Below are 17,597 nucleotides of genomic sequence, written 5' to 3'. Positions count from 1 at the left end.
CTCCTCATTGTGTTTGTTAAATCAGTCAGAGACGCTCTTCAACACCGCTCAGATTCACTTTCTCTTCTTGCAGGGTTGTAAATGGATGTTTTGGGGGGGGGGGGGGTTCCAAAGAACTGATTACATATACTTGACAAATATTAATTGCAGTCTAAACAGCAGCTTGATCAACTTTAACATCTTTAAGTTTTAGTGTGTCATTTCTGTCTCACTTTTGCCACATGCAATTGCAAAAATGATGGTTTTCAAACATGTTTCCTTAAGATTTCCTGGTACAAAAGGGATTTTCTACATGTCAGTTTAATTGTTATTAAAAACTAAAACTATATATATATATATATATATATATATATATATATATATATATTTCTTTTTTTTTTTTTTTTTTTTTTTTTTTTTTTTTGAATTATAAATATACATTTTAGATGAAAAACTTAAAAATAAAATACAAGAAAACAAACAAATAAACTTTGCCTTGGCGGCTAAATTGAATAATTAAAAGTACTGAAATTATTCAATGACTAAAACTTAAATAGAAATACATTGAAGCTAAACAAAAAATATCTGTTTGATAAAAAAGGACAAAAGCACATTAAACATGACTTAAACTTACAATGTAAGATGAAAATATGAAAATATAACAAAAGCGTTGAAAGAACACAAGTTCAAAATATTAATAAATGCTAAGATTACTAAACAAAAATGCTAAAACAACAATAGTAATAGAAATATACTTCATCATTTTTAATAAATAATTATTATTTGGAATATTATTCAATTAATTCAGAATTATTGAATATTTTTAGCTTTTATTTGTTTTATTTATTATTATATAATATTTTATATTATATAAAAAGAAAAAAATATTATATAATTATAATAATAATCAATTAGAGGTTTATGCAACTGTTTAATGCATTTTTGAAACAGTAAATGATAAATGTATAAAATGAGCCAGAAGTGAAGAAGGTCTTTTAAGTGGGTTGAGCACGTTTCTCTGCTTCAAGATTTAATGAATTAGTTTGAGAGTTAAAGGGAATATTAAGTAGACTGTCTGTCGAGACGAGATGTAACTGAGCAAATATATGTGCTTTGACATTTTACATGGACATACAAGTAAAAATGTATTATTTTTTACGATACTCAGAGTTATGGACCTAATGCCATATCATTTGAGAAAAATAAAAAGTTTTTTTACTGTATATATTCAGGCTAAATATCTCTCAAGTTTATATCAATATTGTTGATGAATATCTATTTATTGTCCAGCCTTCAGTGGATGTATTTCGTTGGGTTTGCAGTGGGACGGTGTGTTTCTGAGCTGCTCGATTTGCTCTTTCACTCTCTCTCTCTCACTCTCTCTCTCTCACACACACACACACACACACTCTTTGGGCTCTTAATAAAGGCAGTGTCCTTCCATGATCTCTGATTTCTGGCACACACACTTGCAAATCCTCCAGGAATGGTTTTCCAAGGGCATGGATTGAAATCAAGTGGGGGAAGGGCAACAAAGAAAGAAAATCTGAAACGAGAGAGTAAGAAAGAGAATAACAGGCTGACAGAGAGAGAGAGAGAGAGAGAGAAAGAGAGGTCGGACACACAGAGACGCATGCATTATTTATTAGCAGTATGGTCAATGGGGGGAAAAAAAGAGGAAGATTAGCCGAGAAACAAGGGAGCCAGATCTGCCCTTCCTCACACACACACACACACACACACTCTTTCCTTTGCATCCCATCATCCTCCTCACCAGCGCTGTGAAGATGTAGTTCATCGAAATACATAATTTAACATAGTTTAGGCAAGACACTACATGTGATTTTTAGTATTGCTAACTTTTCTGAAATGTTTGTTTAAATGGACAAATGAAGCCTTGTGTAATTACATATAGCAGATAAAGTTAGATAAAGTGTCATAAAATAAACAATTAAATGTGTATTTTAGATATTTTCTTTCCATTAGCTTAAAACAACATTTTATGGAAAGCCAAACAGCTCAAAATCTCAAAACTGACCAGCGCATGAAAATCAATGTTTTGCCTGAAGTGTCTCGTCTTGAAATACAGTTCTTAGAAGTACACTTGATTTTTTTTTTGTCTCTCTTTTTTGCAGGTTGGCACTGTCAGCCTTCAAGATGGAAAAAGGACAAAAGAGGAGAACGAGACGGGAAAGGCTCTTCATGTTTATTACAATTATTTCATTTCTGGCTGGCTGGTTTGACCTTCCATGTGGGACTGAGAACAATTCAGTCAAATCTGGAGTTTTACCACCAGGAATGTCATGTAACATTCCCACATCGATGGCATGTGAACGACGTCCGGACTTCAAAAGGCAAATAATACGAACTGTTTGTGTATGCATCTACCTATATACGAATGTTTGTACAGTTAAATATGTGTCTATCTGAGAGAACAAACCAAATGCCCTCCCACGCACAATCACGCATTATTGAGACGAAGCTGGCATTTCGCATTTCCTGCAATCTTCCACATTGTTGGCTATGGTATGGTCCAGCTGTGCTCCCAATAACAATGACAATAATTCCCACAATAATTACTAAGGATGCACCGATATATCGGCCGATCAACCGATTATTTAAAAATCAACAGGTGGCAGAAAAGCATGTCAGACAGCAACTTGTCTTGTGTTGAATATAGTGCTGTCAACGTTAAAGCAATAATAACGCATTAACGCAGTGCTGTTGAATCAGCAGTCCTATAAATCACCTATTGTTCAAGCCAGGGTTGACAGATCCAGTTTCCATTATTTGTATTGTGCCTCCTATCCATTAATCACAACGATCTTTGTGCTTTGTTGCTTCTGATAAAAAAAAAACTAAGTCTCAGCTTTCAAATCATGTATATTTTATTACTAAATTCAAACAATAAATGCCATTTTGACGTTCTTAAATGTGGTGTGACGTATTGCTGTAGTGCTTCAGTTTAAGGGGCAGCGACGAGTCTTTTCAGACAAAATTAAAATGAATGAACATCTGAAGGTGTTGAAGGATACAATACAACCTATCAAAATTTATCATGTCTCATGTAATCACTCAATCAGCATTTAAACCGGAAAAAAAACATCAAATAAAATGTTAGGAAAAGTTTATGAACGATGTCACTTAACATTGCATTTAGTTCAGGAAAGTTAAACACTAGAGCGAGCTTATTTACTGTTAATTATATGTTTGAATAAATCTTTTTTTATGAAAATAATCTTGTGTTGATAAAAACATTTTTTATTTGAGTATACCTGAAAACAAATGCCATTGAATATAGTTTTGTTGTTAATTTGAAGCTCTTATATGAAATATCAAATGAAAGGCTTCCTGTATGGTTTATAGCATTATTTGGTCGGTATTGGCATATATTCTGAATTATTGGCTATCAATTTCAGCAGATATCATTCTGAATAAAGAGTGTCGACAGATATCAAATAATCGGTATAGGCAGATATTATTCCTGATAATCGTGTCGGTATTGGCAGATATCATTCTTAATAATCGGTTATCGGTATCTGCAGATGTCATTCCTAATAAACAGCTATCGAATTGATATTGGCAGATATCATTCCGAATAATCATAACGGCATTAGCAGATATCATTCTTAATAATCGGTTGTCGGTATTGATATTGGCAGATATAATTCTGAATAATCGGTTATGGTTATACACAGAAATGATTCCGAATAGTCAGTTATCATTATTGGTATCAGCAGATAACATTCTGAATAATGGGCTATCAGTATGTACAGATATCATTCTGAATAGTCATTATCAATATCGGCAGATATTCTGAATAATCGGCAAATGTATCAGCTAAGAAATTTAGTATCGGTGCATCCCTAGTAATAACGATAATCACACTGACGATGCGGTTGCAGCCTGATGGTGCACATTCACTCACTGCAGGGACTGCACTAAAGCAATGAACACCATCACTAACAGCAGATCACTGCGAGTCTTGTGTACGTCTTTGTGCGTTTACATGTTCATTGAGTATTAAATACAGGCAATACGCTTGCACTGGTGCTACTGTGCATGAGAAACATATTAACTCATCCACGTTTGGAAATTAATCTGTTTACACTGTTCCATCCGAAGGCCCATGACAATCTTAGAATGAATTGCACTCACTAACTGATCATCAAGATGAGCCAAACTTTACTTTGAACTGTTAGAGGATGTTCGCACAGGACGTGCTGTTTTTTCTCTTTATTTTTCATTTATTTAAATTGTCTGTCTGTGCTAGATGGACATCTCTGTATCTTGTTGCATGAGCGCAATTTATTTTCTGTTTATGCATTTTGCAGGTGTTTTTATCCTAAGTAAAGTACATTGCATTCAAAGTATTTGATCAGTTCATGCATCAATTGAGATTCGAAACCCATGACCTTGTCGTTGTTTGCACTACTATTTAAGCTATAGGACTGCTTTAAATTCTCTGAACTAGATTCTGTTTACTATTCACACACACACACACACAAAATATTTTATAAAAACAAAATCAAGTTCTCATACATTATGAAAAAGTCCCCAAGAACTGTTTTTTTTACTCTTTTACACACAATTTTATTTATTTTTGCAAATACCAAACAAAATACAGATTGGAAACAATTAAAAAATTTTAACACAGAAAAATTTTGTACACATTTCGAAACACACCAGTGTCAAAACTTTGTGTGCATGTTCATGACCCTAAATGAAAAGAAAAAAAAACAGTTTCATGAAAAGCAGGTTAACTGATACCAACATAAGGATAAAAACAAGTTTAAAGCGTCTTTTCTAGCTAGTTTATAAATGCAAGAATGCATTATGTGTGAACGGTCTTTTAGCATTTCAAACTAAAGTGTTGTTGATCAAGCTCTAATGCATTTTTCAAACATCTTTTCGAGATGGAGTTTGATCTGAAGAACCTTCCCAAAGTGCACTACTCTCCTGGCCTGCATATCTGAATACTAATACTGCTCTTCCTGTTCATGTCCGTCCATTTGGGTTTCTGTACAACAGACATTCAACATAATAATATAATCTCCATTTGGGCACAATATATTCTCTTTTCTGTCAGTTTGTTATAAAATATCAATGAATTTTGCTTTCTACAAGTGCAAGAGCTAATTGAACAATAGCAATGTTTGGCTCTGCACTGTTAACATGGATCGAATAAAGAAGTAAAATGAGTTCAGATTTGTACAGTTGATTGTTTAATAAACCAGAAGCGGGTGGAATGTGTACAGATGTGCATGACGTCCAGTGACACATTTCCATCCAGTGACTTTGCAGTTATTATACAGTACAAATCCAGACATTATCCTTTTTTTATTATTACTCATATTTGTGCAAACTGAACTTCTTGATTCAGCTTTAGTCATAATGGTGTGAGCAATGTTTATTGACTTTAAAAGGTCAACGCTTACTGCCAATGCACTTTTCAACATGTTTGCGCAACATTCAAGCTTATAAGGTTTTGCTTGCACCTGTAAATTTTGTCAGGCCACGTACACACCGCATAACCTGATTATCACTCATAATCCTGAATTTGAGCATCATTTTGGTGTCTCATAAACTAGAAACATGATTATTAGCAGTCTAACCCATTTGTGTTTGCTGCTTAGTAGTTTGATTCTTGTACTGTACTGGAAAACAAGACAAAAATATTGAGGATGAAAAGGATTATTGTGTAATGTTGCAATCAGTCTGCAGTGTGAAGGTGGCCTTTATTCAAAGAACCATTTTATACTTACATATTCTCACAAAGGAAGAGACTGTTTAAACATTGCGACTATAAAGAGAGCTGCGATTCTGTGGAAACACAGCGTGTTAGAGCCGCATTAATGTCTCCAAACCTGCTGCGGCATTAAAGGACTCCTGCCAGTATTAGCAGCCCAATAATTATTTCCATGCGACGTGCTTGACACATGTAAGAGCTTCTCCTGCCTTTGTTGGCGGTCGCAGCTTTACATGCGACATGATGTATTTTATCACCACTTTAAGGTGGGCAGAGTCCTTTCTTGCAAGAAAAAGTAATGGAGAAAAGTAATAATATAAATGATTCTTGCGCATTTAGCACTGTGACAAACACATGCAAAAAAAGAGAAGTCATATTTGTATAATTATTGGCGCTTACTTTAAAGTTGATTATTTATGGAAGCCTGTTTCTGTCACTGAATAAAAAATAAATCCAGGTAAGTGCGACTTTTTATCTCGCAATTCTAACTTTTCTTTCTCGCAATTGCAAGCTTTTCGCAATTCAACTTTTTTCTCAGAATTGCAAAATAGAGACTAAATTCTAAGAAAATAGTCTTTTTTCCCTTAAAATTCATAAGATCTTACTTTTGCAAGTTCTTGCAATTCTGACTTTTTTCATAATTGTGCGATATAAAGTCCAATTTTGAGGTAAAGAGAGTTTAAATCTCGTAATTCTGAATTTATAACTCGCAATTGCGATTTTATATCTTGCAATTCTGAGAAAAGTCAGAATCGCGAGTATATATCAATTTATAACTTTATTTCTCCAAATTCTGAATTTTTACGCAATTCAAACTTTATAGTAATTTTAAATTGCTTTTATATGCAATTGTGAGTTTCATGCAATTCTGAGAAAAAAGCAATTTCGAGTTTTTATCTCACAATTATGACTTTTTTCTCAAAGTTGCGAGTTTATATCACAATTCTGAGAAAAAATTAACTGCGAGAAAAGTTACTTTTTTAAAGTAACTTGTTTTTTATTCGCTGACAGAAAGAGGCTTCTATAGTTAATAAATTGATATATATAAATGTAAATCTACCATGAAAAGGGAACAGCTTTAGATTCCTGGTTTGCTCTGCGTTTGAATGTGCTGTCAATACAATATTATTCTCATTTCATCTGTGAATATTTAATCTTTTTGTAATCTTTGTTATATACTAGGCTGTATATACAGTATATATCAGGAGGTTCATATCCGTATATTCTCGTTGGGCGTGTGGAGGTTGAACATGCCTCCGCTGTGCTGAACACTGAATCTGTGTTTTTGCTTCACTTGCTTATATCCATTTTTCCTTTTTGTAAGATGCACTGAAATAATGCAGATTTTTGACAAGCAGTAGACGTGTAACTGGTCACTTTACAATGAACTAAACTTAGACAATATTAGAGTAGGGATTGCATTATTTGTTAGAATCCTGTAGGTAATGTTATTATGGAAGATGTAATGTCCTTCTGTAAATGTAGTTTATTGTTGTTTTACCTGAAATAAAGTTTATTAATGCTTCAAACCAACCACTGTTTTCACAATCGATAATTTGAATATTGGCAATAGCATTTGAATAATATTTAACTATATACACAAACTGAGATTAAAAGTAAGAATATTTGCTTTTGCACACTCAGACCAAAATTGTTCTTAAAAAAAAAAAAAGCCACAAATCTGGGCGTTTTCAATTTACGTAAAGGTAAATAGTCAAATGTCCTGCATGACACATAATCGGTGAGTTTACGTGCATATTTTACCCGTCATCTGTTTCTGGTTTGGCAAGTCCAGTCTATCCCAGGATTATTCAGATCTTGTCTAAAAATCTCAGTTTTTCTGGATTAACCACTTCACCTGGTCATTTTCATTTTAAGTGAACCAAAATTACAAGAAATTAAATGTTCAGAAGTTCTGTCTTAAATGATTTAGCTCAAATGCACCACATTTAAAATACAATATATTGTGTTATTTACTCTCCAATAGAAAGTTCAGTATGTGCGGCTGAACTGGTAGTGCATTAAAAAAAAAAAGAAATTGTGTTAAAAAATATTACACAATAGGAGTGAAATCTTTACTCTGGCAGAAGTTGTTTTGTATTCAGCCAGTATCTAGACTCTTTAGTGAAGGCTGTCTTTACATTCCACTGTCAGAGCCAATCATGTTCCCCTCATTTCTCCCACAGACACTCACAGTAACCAATAGGAGAACAGCAGTTAGGGGCCGTCTCTGTTTTCTTGTATGGCAAGCAGACTTCATTCATTGACTTCTAATGTATACTGTCATTGTTTATTGTACTGAACTAGATGGGTTTTAATAGTGATTTTAACCCTTCTTGAGGAACCTTTAAAAGCTGTTTATAATCATTTCAGGTTAAAATTATACATCTAAATTTGGAATATGCATCCGTTGGCACTTAGAACAGTTACCTCTTTCAGTGAATTTAGTCAAAACTTAAAACATCTTTGTTGAATGTTAAGTCCATGTCAGTTAAAATCGTTTCAAAGTAACGATTTAGTAGGTTACATTTTGTTTAATTAAGCAAATATGCACAAGTATTTGATAATAAACATATAATAGCCTTCTCTTTTAATTATTATTTTAATATCTAAAGTTGGCAAATAATAATGCATTCCATTCAACAACCCTGTTCAATTAATGAGCAAACTTAATAATTTTAGTGAATAGAAATACCAACACACAGTTTTTTTTTTTCAATAAAGTTACTCCATTCTGAAGTTATACTGGTAAAATATATCGCTAGATATAGATTATACTGGTAAAGTTATCAGATAAAACGAATCCCATTCAACAACACTATTAATTCTAAGAACGAACGTTTAAAGAACGCAAAACAAATCCTTACACATAGTATCATCTCTTTTATTATTGTTCTGATCTCTAAAATCAGCAGAGATAATGTGTTCCACTCAACAACTCTATAAACTCGAAGCGGGAACGTTAAAAGAACGTTAAAGGAACTGCAGGAGAACGAAATCGCGACGCTCCCTAACGCGAGCCATCTGTCCGTGACGCCCCGCCCGTGTTTCGCTTATGAACAGCAGACAGCAGGGCGCCTGGAAACAGGTTTGAACAGCTCATAGAAACTCTTGACAAGACACAGCGCGACTCTTCAATCGCCTCTCAGACGCTCGTGTGGTTTTCTTCACGCGTTTCGCGATCCGGGTCCTGCGCGCCGCTGCACTTTCCCAAAAGTTTCCGTGCACTGATTTGAAAGGATAAATCGACGAAGGGAGTTGGAGGGGAAGAATAGCGCTGGCTGGCGAGCTGGCTGTGAGGAGACAGACCGCAGGAGGAAATTATGGCCGCGCGCGGTGCGTCTGCGCTCTTCCTGCTCGCCTTCGGAATACTGGAAGCGAGCGCGCAGTACGGCATGTCGATACCCGAGCACGGCTTCTGCCAGCCCATCACCATCCCTCTGTGCACGGACATCGCGTACAACGAGACCATAATGCCCAACCTCCTCGGCCACACGAACCAGGAGGACGCGGGGCTGGAGGTGCACCAGTTCTACCCGCTCGTTAAAGTGCAGTGCTCGCCGGATCTCAAGTTCTTCCTGTGCTCCATGTACGCGCCGGTGTGCACGGTGCTGGAGCAGGCGCTGCCCCCGTGCCGTTCGCTGTGCGAGCGCGCGCGCCAAGGCTGCGAGGCGCTCATGAATAAATTCGGCTTCCAGTGGCCGGAGAGTCTCGCGTGCGAGTCGTTCCCGGTTCACGGCGGAGAGCTGTGCGTGGGGCAGAACACGTCTGAGCGGAGCGCACCGGTCAACCCGACTCCAGATGTGACCCAAGCGACACCCGAGCATACCAGGAAAGGCCGTTTTAGATGCCCGGCTTCGCTGAGAGTCCCTCCGTATCTAAACTACCGCTTTATGGGCGAGGAAAACTGCGGCGCACCGTGCGAACCCAAAAAACTCAACGGGGTGATGTACTTCAGCGAGGACGAGCAGAAGTTTGCGCGCATTTGGATCGGGATCTGGTCGGTTTTGTGCTGCGCTTCTACTTTATTCACCGTCCTGACTTATTTAGTGGACATGAAGCGCTTTAGTTACCCGGAAAGACCCATTATATTCCTTTCCGGGTGTTATACGATGGTGTCCATCGCACACATCGCCGGATTTCTGCTGGAGGACAAAGTGGTTTGCAATGAGCAGTTCGATAATGAGTTTAGGACAGTGGTGCAAGGCACCAAAAAGGAAGGTTGCACGATTCTGTTCATGATGTTGTACTTCTTCAGCATGGCCAGCTCTATCTGGTGGGTCATTCTCGCGCTCACTTGGTTCCTCGCTGCTGGGATGAAATGGGGTCACGAGGCTATTGAAGCGAATTCGCCGTATTTCCATTTAGCAGCGTGGGCAGTGCCAGCCATCAAGACCATCACCATCCTCGCCGTGGGTCAAGTGGATGGAGATCTGCTCAGTGGCGTCTGCTTCGTGGGCATCAACAGCGTGGACGCGCTGCGCGGGTTCGTCCTGGCGCCGCTCTTCGTCTATCTGTTCATCGGTACTTCGTTCCTCCTGGCGGGCTTCGTGTCTCTGTTCCGCATCAGGACCATTATGAAGCACGACGGCACCAAAACAGAGAAGCTGGAGAAGCTGATGGTGCGCATTGGCATCTTCAGCGTCCTCTACACGGTTCCGGCCACCATCGTGATCGCGTGCTACTTCTACGAACAGGCCTTTCGGGATCAGTGGGAACAGACGTGGAGCGCGCAATCGTGCAAGACGTACGCGGTGCCGTGCCCCGTGCACAACCCGCAGATGAACCCGGATTTCACGGTGTTCATGATCAAGTACCTGATGACCCTGATCGTGGGCATCACGTCTGGATTCTGGATATGGTCTGGAAAGACGCTTAACTCGTGGAGGAAGTTCTACACGAGACTGGCGAACACCAAACAAGGAGAAACAACAGTGTGATTGAACTGCTTTTTTATTATACACTTTTCCCGATGGAGAAATCAACAGTTTAAAGGACGCCCTTCGCGTTGTACATAAACAATGTGACTTTTTTTCGTCTTGGAGATTATTTATGCCTTTTCTCTTGGATTATTCTGGGTGGGGATCTGGTTTTTTATGCCTCTATGTAAAACTGTGTCTTTTTATCGACATCAGTATTTCCACGGGCAAATATTCAAAATTTGTTCATGCAAATAATGCAGAAATAACAATAATAATGTGTGTGAATTGTGCACCCAGCACTTAAGACTGCATATCACGGATAGGATTGAGCTTTAAATTAAAGCTTTGGGAGTGAGATCAGATGAACTATAGGACGAGACTAGGAGCTAGAAGAACATATGTGCTTAACCCAGCCTAAACCGGTTTGCTGGTCTCCTGGCCTGTCCTGGGCTTGGACATCAACAATCTCAGGCTGTTTTAAGATGTCTTTTAAGATGTAAAGTTAAGTGCCTTTTTCAGTTCTGAGCAGCATTGGGGTCAGGCCTGCAGTTGTGTTTAACTCAAAGAAATGTATACATGTTTTTCTTCAGTCTGTAATGAACTTTGGTGATGTTTCTGAAGGGTTTGTGTTCTCCCTGGGCTCTTTTGCACAGAAGTACCTCTAAACATACAGCTAGAACAGGATGGACGGTGTTTGCAATGCACTTCTCAAATAGTGTAATGTCTGTGTTTTTATCGCAACAAATCCATGATTTGAAAATGGGGATGTAGATTTATGTGTAGATGTAAACCGATATATCGGCCGATATTTGGCCCTTTTGAGATGATCAGCAGCGATAATTACATCTGCTTGTCCTGTGTATCATTTCCAAAATCTACCAGCAGGCCTCATGATTAATAATGTGATTGGATTTTCAAATAATTTTATTGATTTTTAAAAGTGCTGTCAAACAATTAATTGTGATTTATCACATCCTAAAAAAGTTTTTGCTTACATAATATATATGTGTGCACTCTGTATAATATGTATGTATGTATGTGTGTATATATATATATATATATACACACACACACAGTATACATTTTGAAAATATTTACATGTATATATTCATACAATTTATATTATATATAAGTATAGTTAATATATATACAAAACTTATTTTCTTAAATATATGCATGCATGTGTGTGTACTTATATATACATTATAAATATACACCATACACACACATATATAATGTAAACAAAATCCTTTATTTTGGATGCGATTAATCGCAAGAAGTCATTTGACAGTACTAATTTTTAAGTAATATCGGTCTGTGCTAGGGTTATCGGTATCACCATAAGTTATTAAAAACCCCAAATCACTCAAATAGTTTAATGCCTGTGTTGGTATATAAACTAATCCATGAACGTGATGTGAAAATTAAAATGGAGACTTTCTGATGCGTATGTGTAGTGGTAAACCGATATATCGGCCGATATTTTGCCCTTTTGAAATGGTCAGCAGCGTTAATCATGTCAGCTTGTCCTGTGTATCATTTCCAAAATCTACCAGCAGGTCTGTTAATCTATAATGCAATTTGTTTTCAGACATTTTAACTGATTTTTAAGGTTGTATCGGTTGTGTATCGGTCTGCAGTGTGGTTATTGGTATCAACATCAGCTAATAAACCCCCACATCGCTCAAGCACTACATAAGAGTAATCCCATAATCCTGTTCATAATTCTTCAGGGTTTGTTGTGTCATCATGTGCTATTTAAAAGATGCCCTTTACTGAACATCAGATAATGTTGATTCTTGATTGTTTATGGCGATTATCTCATGCAAATGAATGTTTTTGTTTTCGCAAAGGAATCTCTGTTTAAGGTGATTACAGAAAGCACTGGTAGATAGAAGCCTGCTTTTAAACTCCTGTTCTTGTGAGATGCGTTTGCATGGATCTGAGATGTATTTAATCACACTAGCATTGAAGCCTATATTACGGTTTTCTACATCGTTAGAAAATGTTATTTTCTTCTTTCTCGTACTTCTGCTTGTGATACTATTAAAAGCCCTTTATATTTATAGACAATAGTTTATATATTATTCACTTCTTTTAAAAGAATAAACTTCAGATTTGTACAAAACACCCGTTTGTTATGGCAAGTGAGTTTTTTTGATGGCTGAATGTTTATTTTTAGTTCATTTATTTTCTTAATGCTGTCTCTTGGCTTTGCAATAAGGGCTGCTTATGTTTCTATTTATTCTAATCAGTATTATTTAATGACAGAAATGTAGCATTACAATCAGTGTCTCATCAATGGATGCTCTGCAGTGAATGGGTGCCGTCAGAATGAGAGTTTTGGCTTGTGAACGCTGCTTGATCTGAGTATATTTCTCTACTGATTCAGACCAGACCACATTTTCACTGAAGGAAGCGTTATTGTGGATTATAGACTCAGATTTTAATTATAAACGTCTCAATGCAAGATTGGTTCAAGCATTTGTGATGTTTTTATCAGACTCTCATTCTGACGGCACCCATTCACTGCAGAGCATCCATTGATGAGACACTGATGCAATGCTTCATTTCTCCAAATCTGATGAAGAAACAAACTCATCCTAATCTCGGATAGCCTGAGGGTGAGCGCTTTTATTTCGCAAATTTTACTTTTGGGTCAACTATTATTTTAAGTTGATTCATAAAGGCACATATTGTCCATTGGTAGCCCATGAATACTCATAATGCATGAATGAATTAACACTAAGAAAATATTAAAATGCAAACTCAAATGTCAGCAATGTTAACATATTCAATCATACTGTCAAGTGTTACCGTGACTCATTAGGTGTTTGGTTATGTAATTCAGGACTGTATTGCATATGTCTGCAGGTTATTTGTGTTTTTCAAACAGACCTTAAATGCTCATTGTCTTCTCTAAAGTGTTGAGCTCCTCTCGTGTCTGTTGAGCTGAGCAGGTCTGGTCCTGCTCTCTGTCTGTTGAGAAACTCTCAGCAGTACACACTGTCACTTCTGACATCATTTTAACAGACAGTTCATTGAGCAGACTGTGATATGGCTGTCATCATCACGCTGCATCAAAGCTGTGTGCTGGGACCAATGCATTATTGACTGAAAATCTTCCCCTTCACCGAAGCTTTGGAATCTCATTCGCTGATTCAAAAATCACATTGAACTTGATTTTCATGTGTTGAATTAAAATATGCAGCATCACGAAGGAGATTAAAGGGGAAGATAGCATCATAAATATAACACATGCTTTCATGCCTTAATGTGTCTCTGTCACTGTGAAATGTTTAACGCTGAAGAGCTCTTTTGTGTTGAAAGTCATACTTATGTGCAAGTTAATATATGTTTCATTTAAACCTTTAGCCTTAAATGAAACTAACTTCGATTTTGTTTAGAGAATGCATGTGTCATGCCGTACATGCAGACGATCTGCTCTCATGTAAACAGCAGGACTGATGTGTGTCTTATAAACCAACGTACCATTACATTTTCCAGCCTGGAAACCCCTTTCCGGAAAACTTGCCGTTTCATGGAAAATAAAAACCACAAAGATATTAAATTACAGCCTGTTAACTCCAGGCATTTCTGCTCTGACATGAAGTTTCTGATGCAAGAAAGAAAGAATACGTCTTATAAGGATTTAATGGATTCAGGAGTTCCTGTCTGATTCAGATTCTAAATATTTTTGGGGAAATCGGAATAGAGATTAGGTGTAATTATCTGAAATACTTTGCCAAAACGCTTCATCAAGTGTTTTCTGTGGTTTATCTGACCTTAAATTACTTAAAGATTGCTCTTGTTCCCTGTAATCATCTCATAACCAAAGAAAACGCAGATAGATTGGAAAAATGTTTCTGGATTCTTTTTTGATGGATGGAGAGGTTGAAGACAAAAATTATTAGTCAACTAAAACTAAAACCATACAAAAATGTACTTGTTGATTATATATAAGTAAACTGAAATATAGCTCCTTTTTTGTTGAATTTACCTTTAAAACTAAAACTAATATGAACAAAAATATATAAAAATAACTTTTTCAAAAATATGAACAAAAATATATAAAAATAACTTTTTCAAAAATTTTCACTCACAAACTGCAAGCACGTCACAATTATTTAATGAAGAGACAATACATTTATATATATATATATATATATATATATATATATATATATATATATATATATATATATATATATATATATATATATATATATATATATATGAATATGACTAATAAAATTAACATGGTAACAGAAAAAAATAAAAATTAATTCAAAATATTAATAAAAACTATATTCTCTCAGTTATACTTCCCTGCAAATAATTTGGTGTAGATCCAATTTTCACTCAGAAATTTCACAAATAATTACAAATTAATGAAAAATAACACAATAAAGTAAACACTGAATTTTTATAACTATAAAATAGAAATAGTATTTGAATATTGTGTAATGTGCTCCAATAATCTTGTTTTATTTAGAACATTAAAAATCATATTATTACACATGTACTGTATCTTAAACCTATTTAAATATATATATATAAATAACAAAATAAAACAACAACAAAATTAATAAAAAATCAATGAAATGTGAAAAATATGTAATATTTAATAAAATATATAAATATTGAATATATGCTGTAGAAGTGACTTTTTAAAGTTATAAATAGGATACTTTTTTAAATACTGTTCATTTCAATGTTACTTGCCTTATCTTTATAATAGTTTATTAAATGTATTGAAATTAATTAATTAATGTTAAAATGTAGCAATTTCTGAGAGAGACTTACTATATATATAATTATTATTCATTGTATAAAAAGAAAAAATGATGATGTTGGTTTCATCACCCATATTAAATCCAAGTGAAAAATGTTTTTTTACAATTATGTGTTTCCCTGCAGCCCGAAACCAGTTTGAAGTCTCTGGGATGTATTTGTAACAGTAGACAAAAAATACATTGTATGAGTCAAAATAATACACTTTTCTTTCATGCCAAAAATCATTAGGATATTAAGTTAAGATCATGTTTCATCAAGATATTTCCTACTATAAATGTATAAAAACTTAATTTTTGATTAATAATATGCAGGGGTGGTTCTAGGGTGAGTTGAGATCCGGGGCTTAGCCCAGAAAAATCCATGTATGTGACTTTTTATTTTATTTAAAATATACAAAAACAATAAAAACAAATTTAAAACATTTTATTTAAAGTATTGAGGAAAATATATTTGCTTTTTGCAAACAAAAATTAAGAATTGCAAAACAAATGAAACAGTGCGAAAGCAATGATATCGCATTAAATATTTTCCATGGTCATATCTATTAATTTATTTGCAGCACTGCTTTTATTTTGTGTGTCAGTCTAGTTTGAGCCTGCGATACCATTTTTCCTTTGCGCTTCACTTTTCTGCACGTCTCTCTTTTGTGCAACTGTTTTGACGTGGGGGCGGAGTCAAGGGACGGGGGCGTGTACAACATGCCTCCCTGGAAGTGACGTCATCGGCCCGAGACGCAGCTCACTGACTGATCCAGGTCCTGTCATGATGAGTGAGGCTTTCGAGTGGATCGTTTATTTTTATTCAGTAGCATTACATTCATGTTTTCGTTTTATTTACTTTATTAAAACATGTATGTGTATTAGCAGCGTTTGCTTAAGTTAAAGAAGTTGTTAACATGAACATCTGCTGTTTTTCTCTCTGTGTGCACTTTTATAGCATTATGTGTATTGGGATCGCTAATCATTTGAGTCAGTTCGGGAGTTTGTTGCGGGATCGCGAATCATTTGAGTCAGTTCTGGATTTCGGAGCGGGATCGCGAATCATTTGAGGCAATTTGGTGATCGCCAATCATTTAAAGCAGTTCGGGAGTTCGTAGCGGGATCGCGAATCATTTGAATCAGTTCGGGAGATCGTAGCGGGATCGCGAATCATTTGAGTCATCTGACTCCAGTTTGGGAATTGGAGCAGAATCGCGAATCATTTGAGTCAGTTCGGGAGTTCGTAACCGGATCGCGAATCATTTCAGTCAGTTTGGGGATCGCGAATCATTTGAGTCAGTTCGGGAGTTCGTAACGGGATCGCGAATCATTTGAATCAGTTCGGGAGTTCGTAAGGTTCTAGTGCGCGTGTGCATTTTGAGTGCGTTCTTTCACTGCGTTATTCGGTGTATTCAAATGCATTTATGAATGCATGTGAATGATCACAAAATTCAAGATATGAACCCTTTGTGCCAGAAGGGTTCTTTCTTGTCATTATAGAACCTTTTTAGCATAAAAGGTTCTTTGGAGTTGAGTAAAGAACCCTATGGTTCTATATAGAACCACAATGATCCCTTTCTTCGAGTTTGTTGTCATTCTAGGGTGAGTGGAGATCCGGGGCTTAGCCCAGAAAAATCCATGTATGTGACTTTTTATTTTAATAAATCAGAAAGATTTACCTTGTTTAAAATATAAAAAAAAAAAAAAAATCTGTCTCTGTCTCTGTTTTATTTTATTTTCCAATCAAGCCTGACCGGCTACACTCGTCCTGGTAGAACAGGGATCAGAAGCAAACATTAAGCAGTGCACTGACATACTCTTACTCTACAAAGATATCTGGTCAAAGGACTTTATCTCTGTGTTTATGTACACTTAAAGCCAAGTATAATTATAAACGCAGGGCTCTATACACTTATATTTTTGTAAGAGCACTTACACAGCCCTTACAAATTGCATAAATAATCTTATGAGGCTAATTGTATCAAATATAAAATTTGGAATACAGAAATATGAAATTATGAAAAAAAATTATATTGTTTATTGAATTGTTGTCCTGACAGAAAGGTCTGCCACAGACAGTGCTTAGCAAACATTATAACCGCTCTGTGTGTGTGTGTGTGTGTGTGTGTGTGTGTGTGTGTGTGTCCTAAAGACTGTGCTGCACAACCGTTA

General features: G+C 35.9%; 2 protein-coding genes across 3 annotated transcripts in view; both read left to right on the top strand.

Moving 5' to 3' along the window:
• Positions 1 to 7,261, top strand: part of cdk14 (cyclin dependent kinase 14) — a 155,387-nt gene extending 148,126 nt beyond the window's left edge. For both annotated transcript variants that reach the window (XM_026283415.1, XM_026283416.1), the window contains one exon: positions 2,115 to 7,261. The gene's annotated coding sequence lies outside the window, so the exon portion shown is untranslated. The remainder of the gene's footprint in view (positions 1 to 2,114) is intronic.
• Positions 7,262 to 8,782: 1,521 nt separating this feature from the next.
• fzd1 (frizzled class receptor 1) lies at positions 8,783 to 12,344 on the top strand. Its single transcript, XM_026283410.1, has one exon. The coding sequence runs from the start codon at positions 9,052 to 9,054 to the stop codon at positions 10,666 to 10,668; it is 1,617 nt and encodes a 538-aa protein (XP_026139195.1). The 5' UTR covers positions 8,783 to 9,051; the 3' UTR covers positions 10,669 to 12,344.
• Positions 12,345 to 17,597: the final 5,253 nt, after the last annotated feature.

Source organism: Carassius auratus, chromosome 16 (genome assembly GCF_003368295.1).
Source record: "Carassius auratus strain Wakin chromosome 16, ASM336829v1, whole genome shotgun sequence".
Lineage (NCBI taxonomy): Eukaryota > Metazoa > Chordata > Actinopteri > Cypriniformes > Cyprinidae > Carassius > Carassius auratus.
This window is presented reverse-complemented; position numbering and strand designations above follow the sequence as displayed.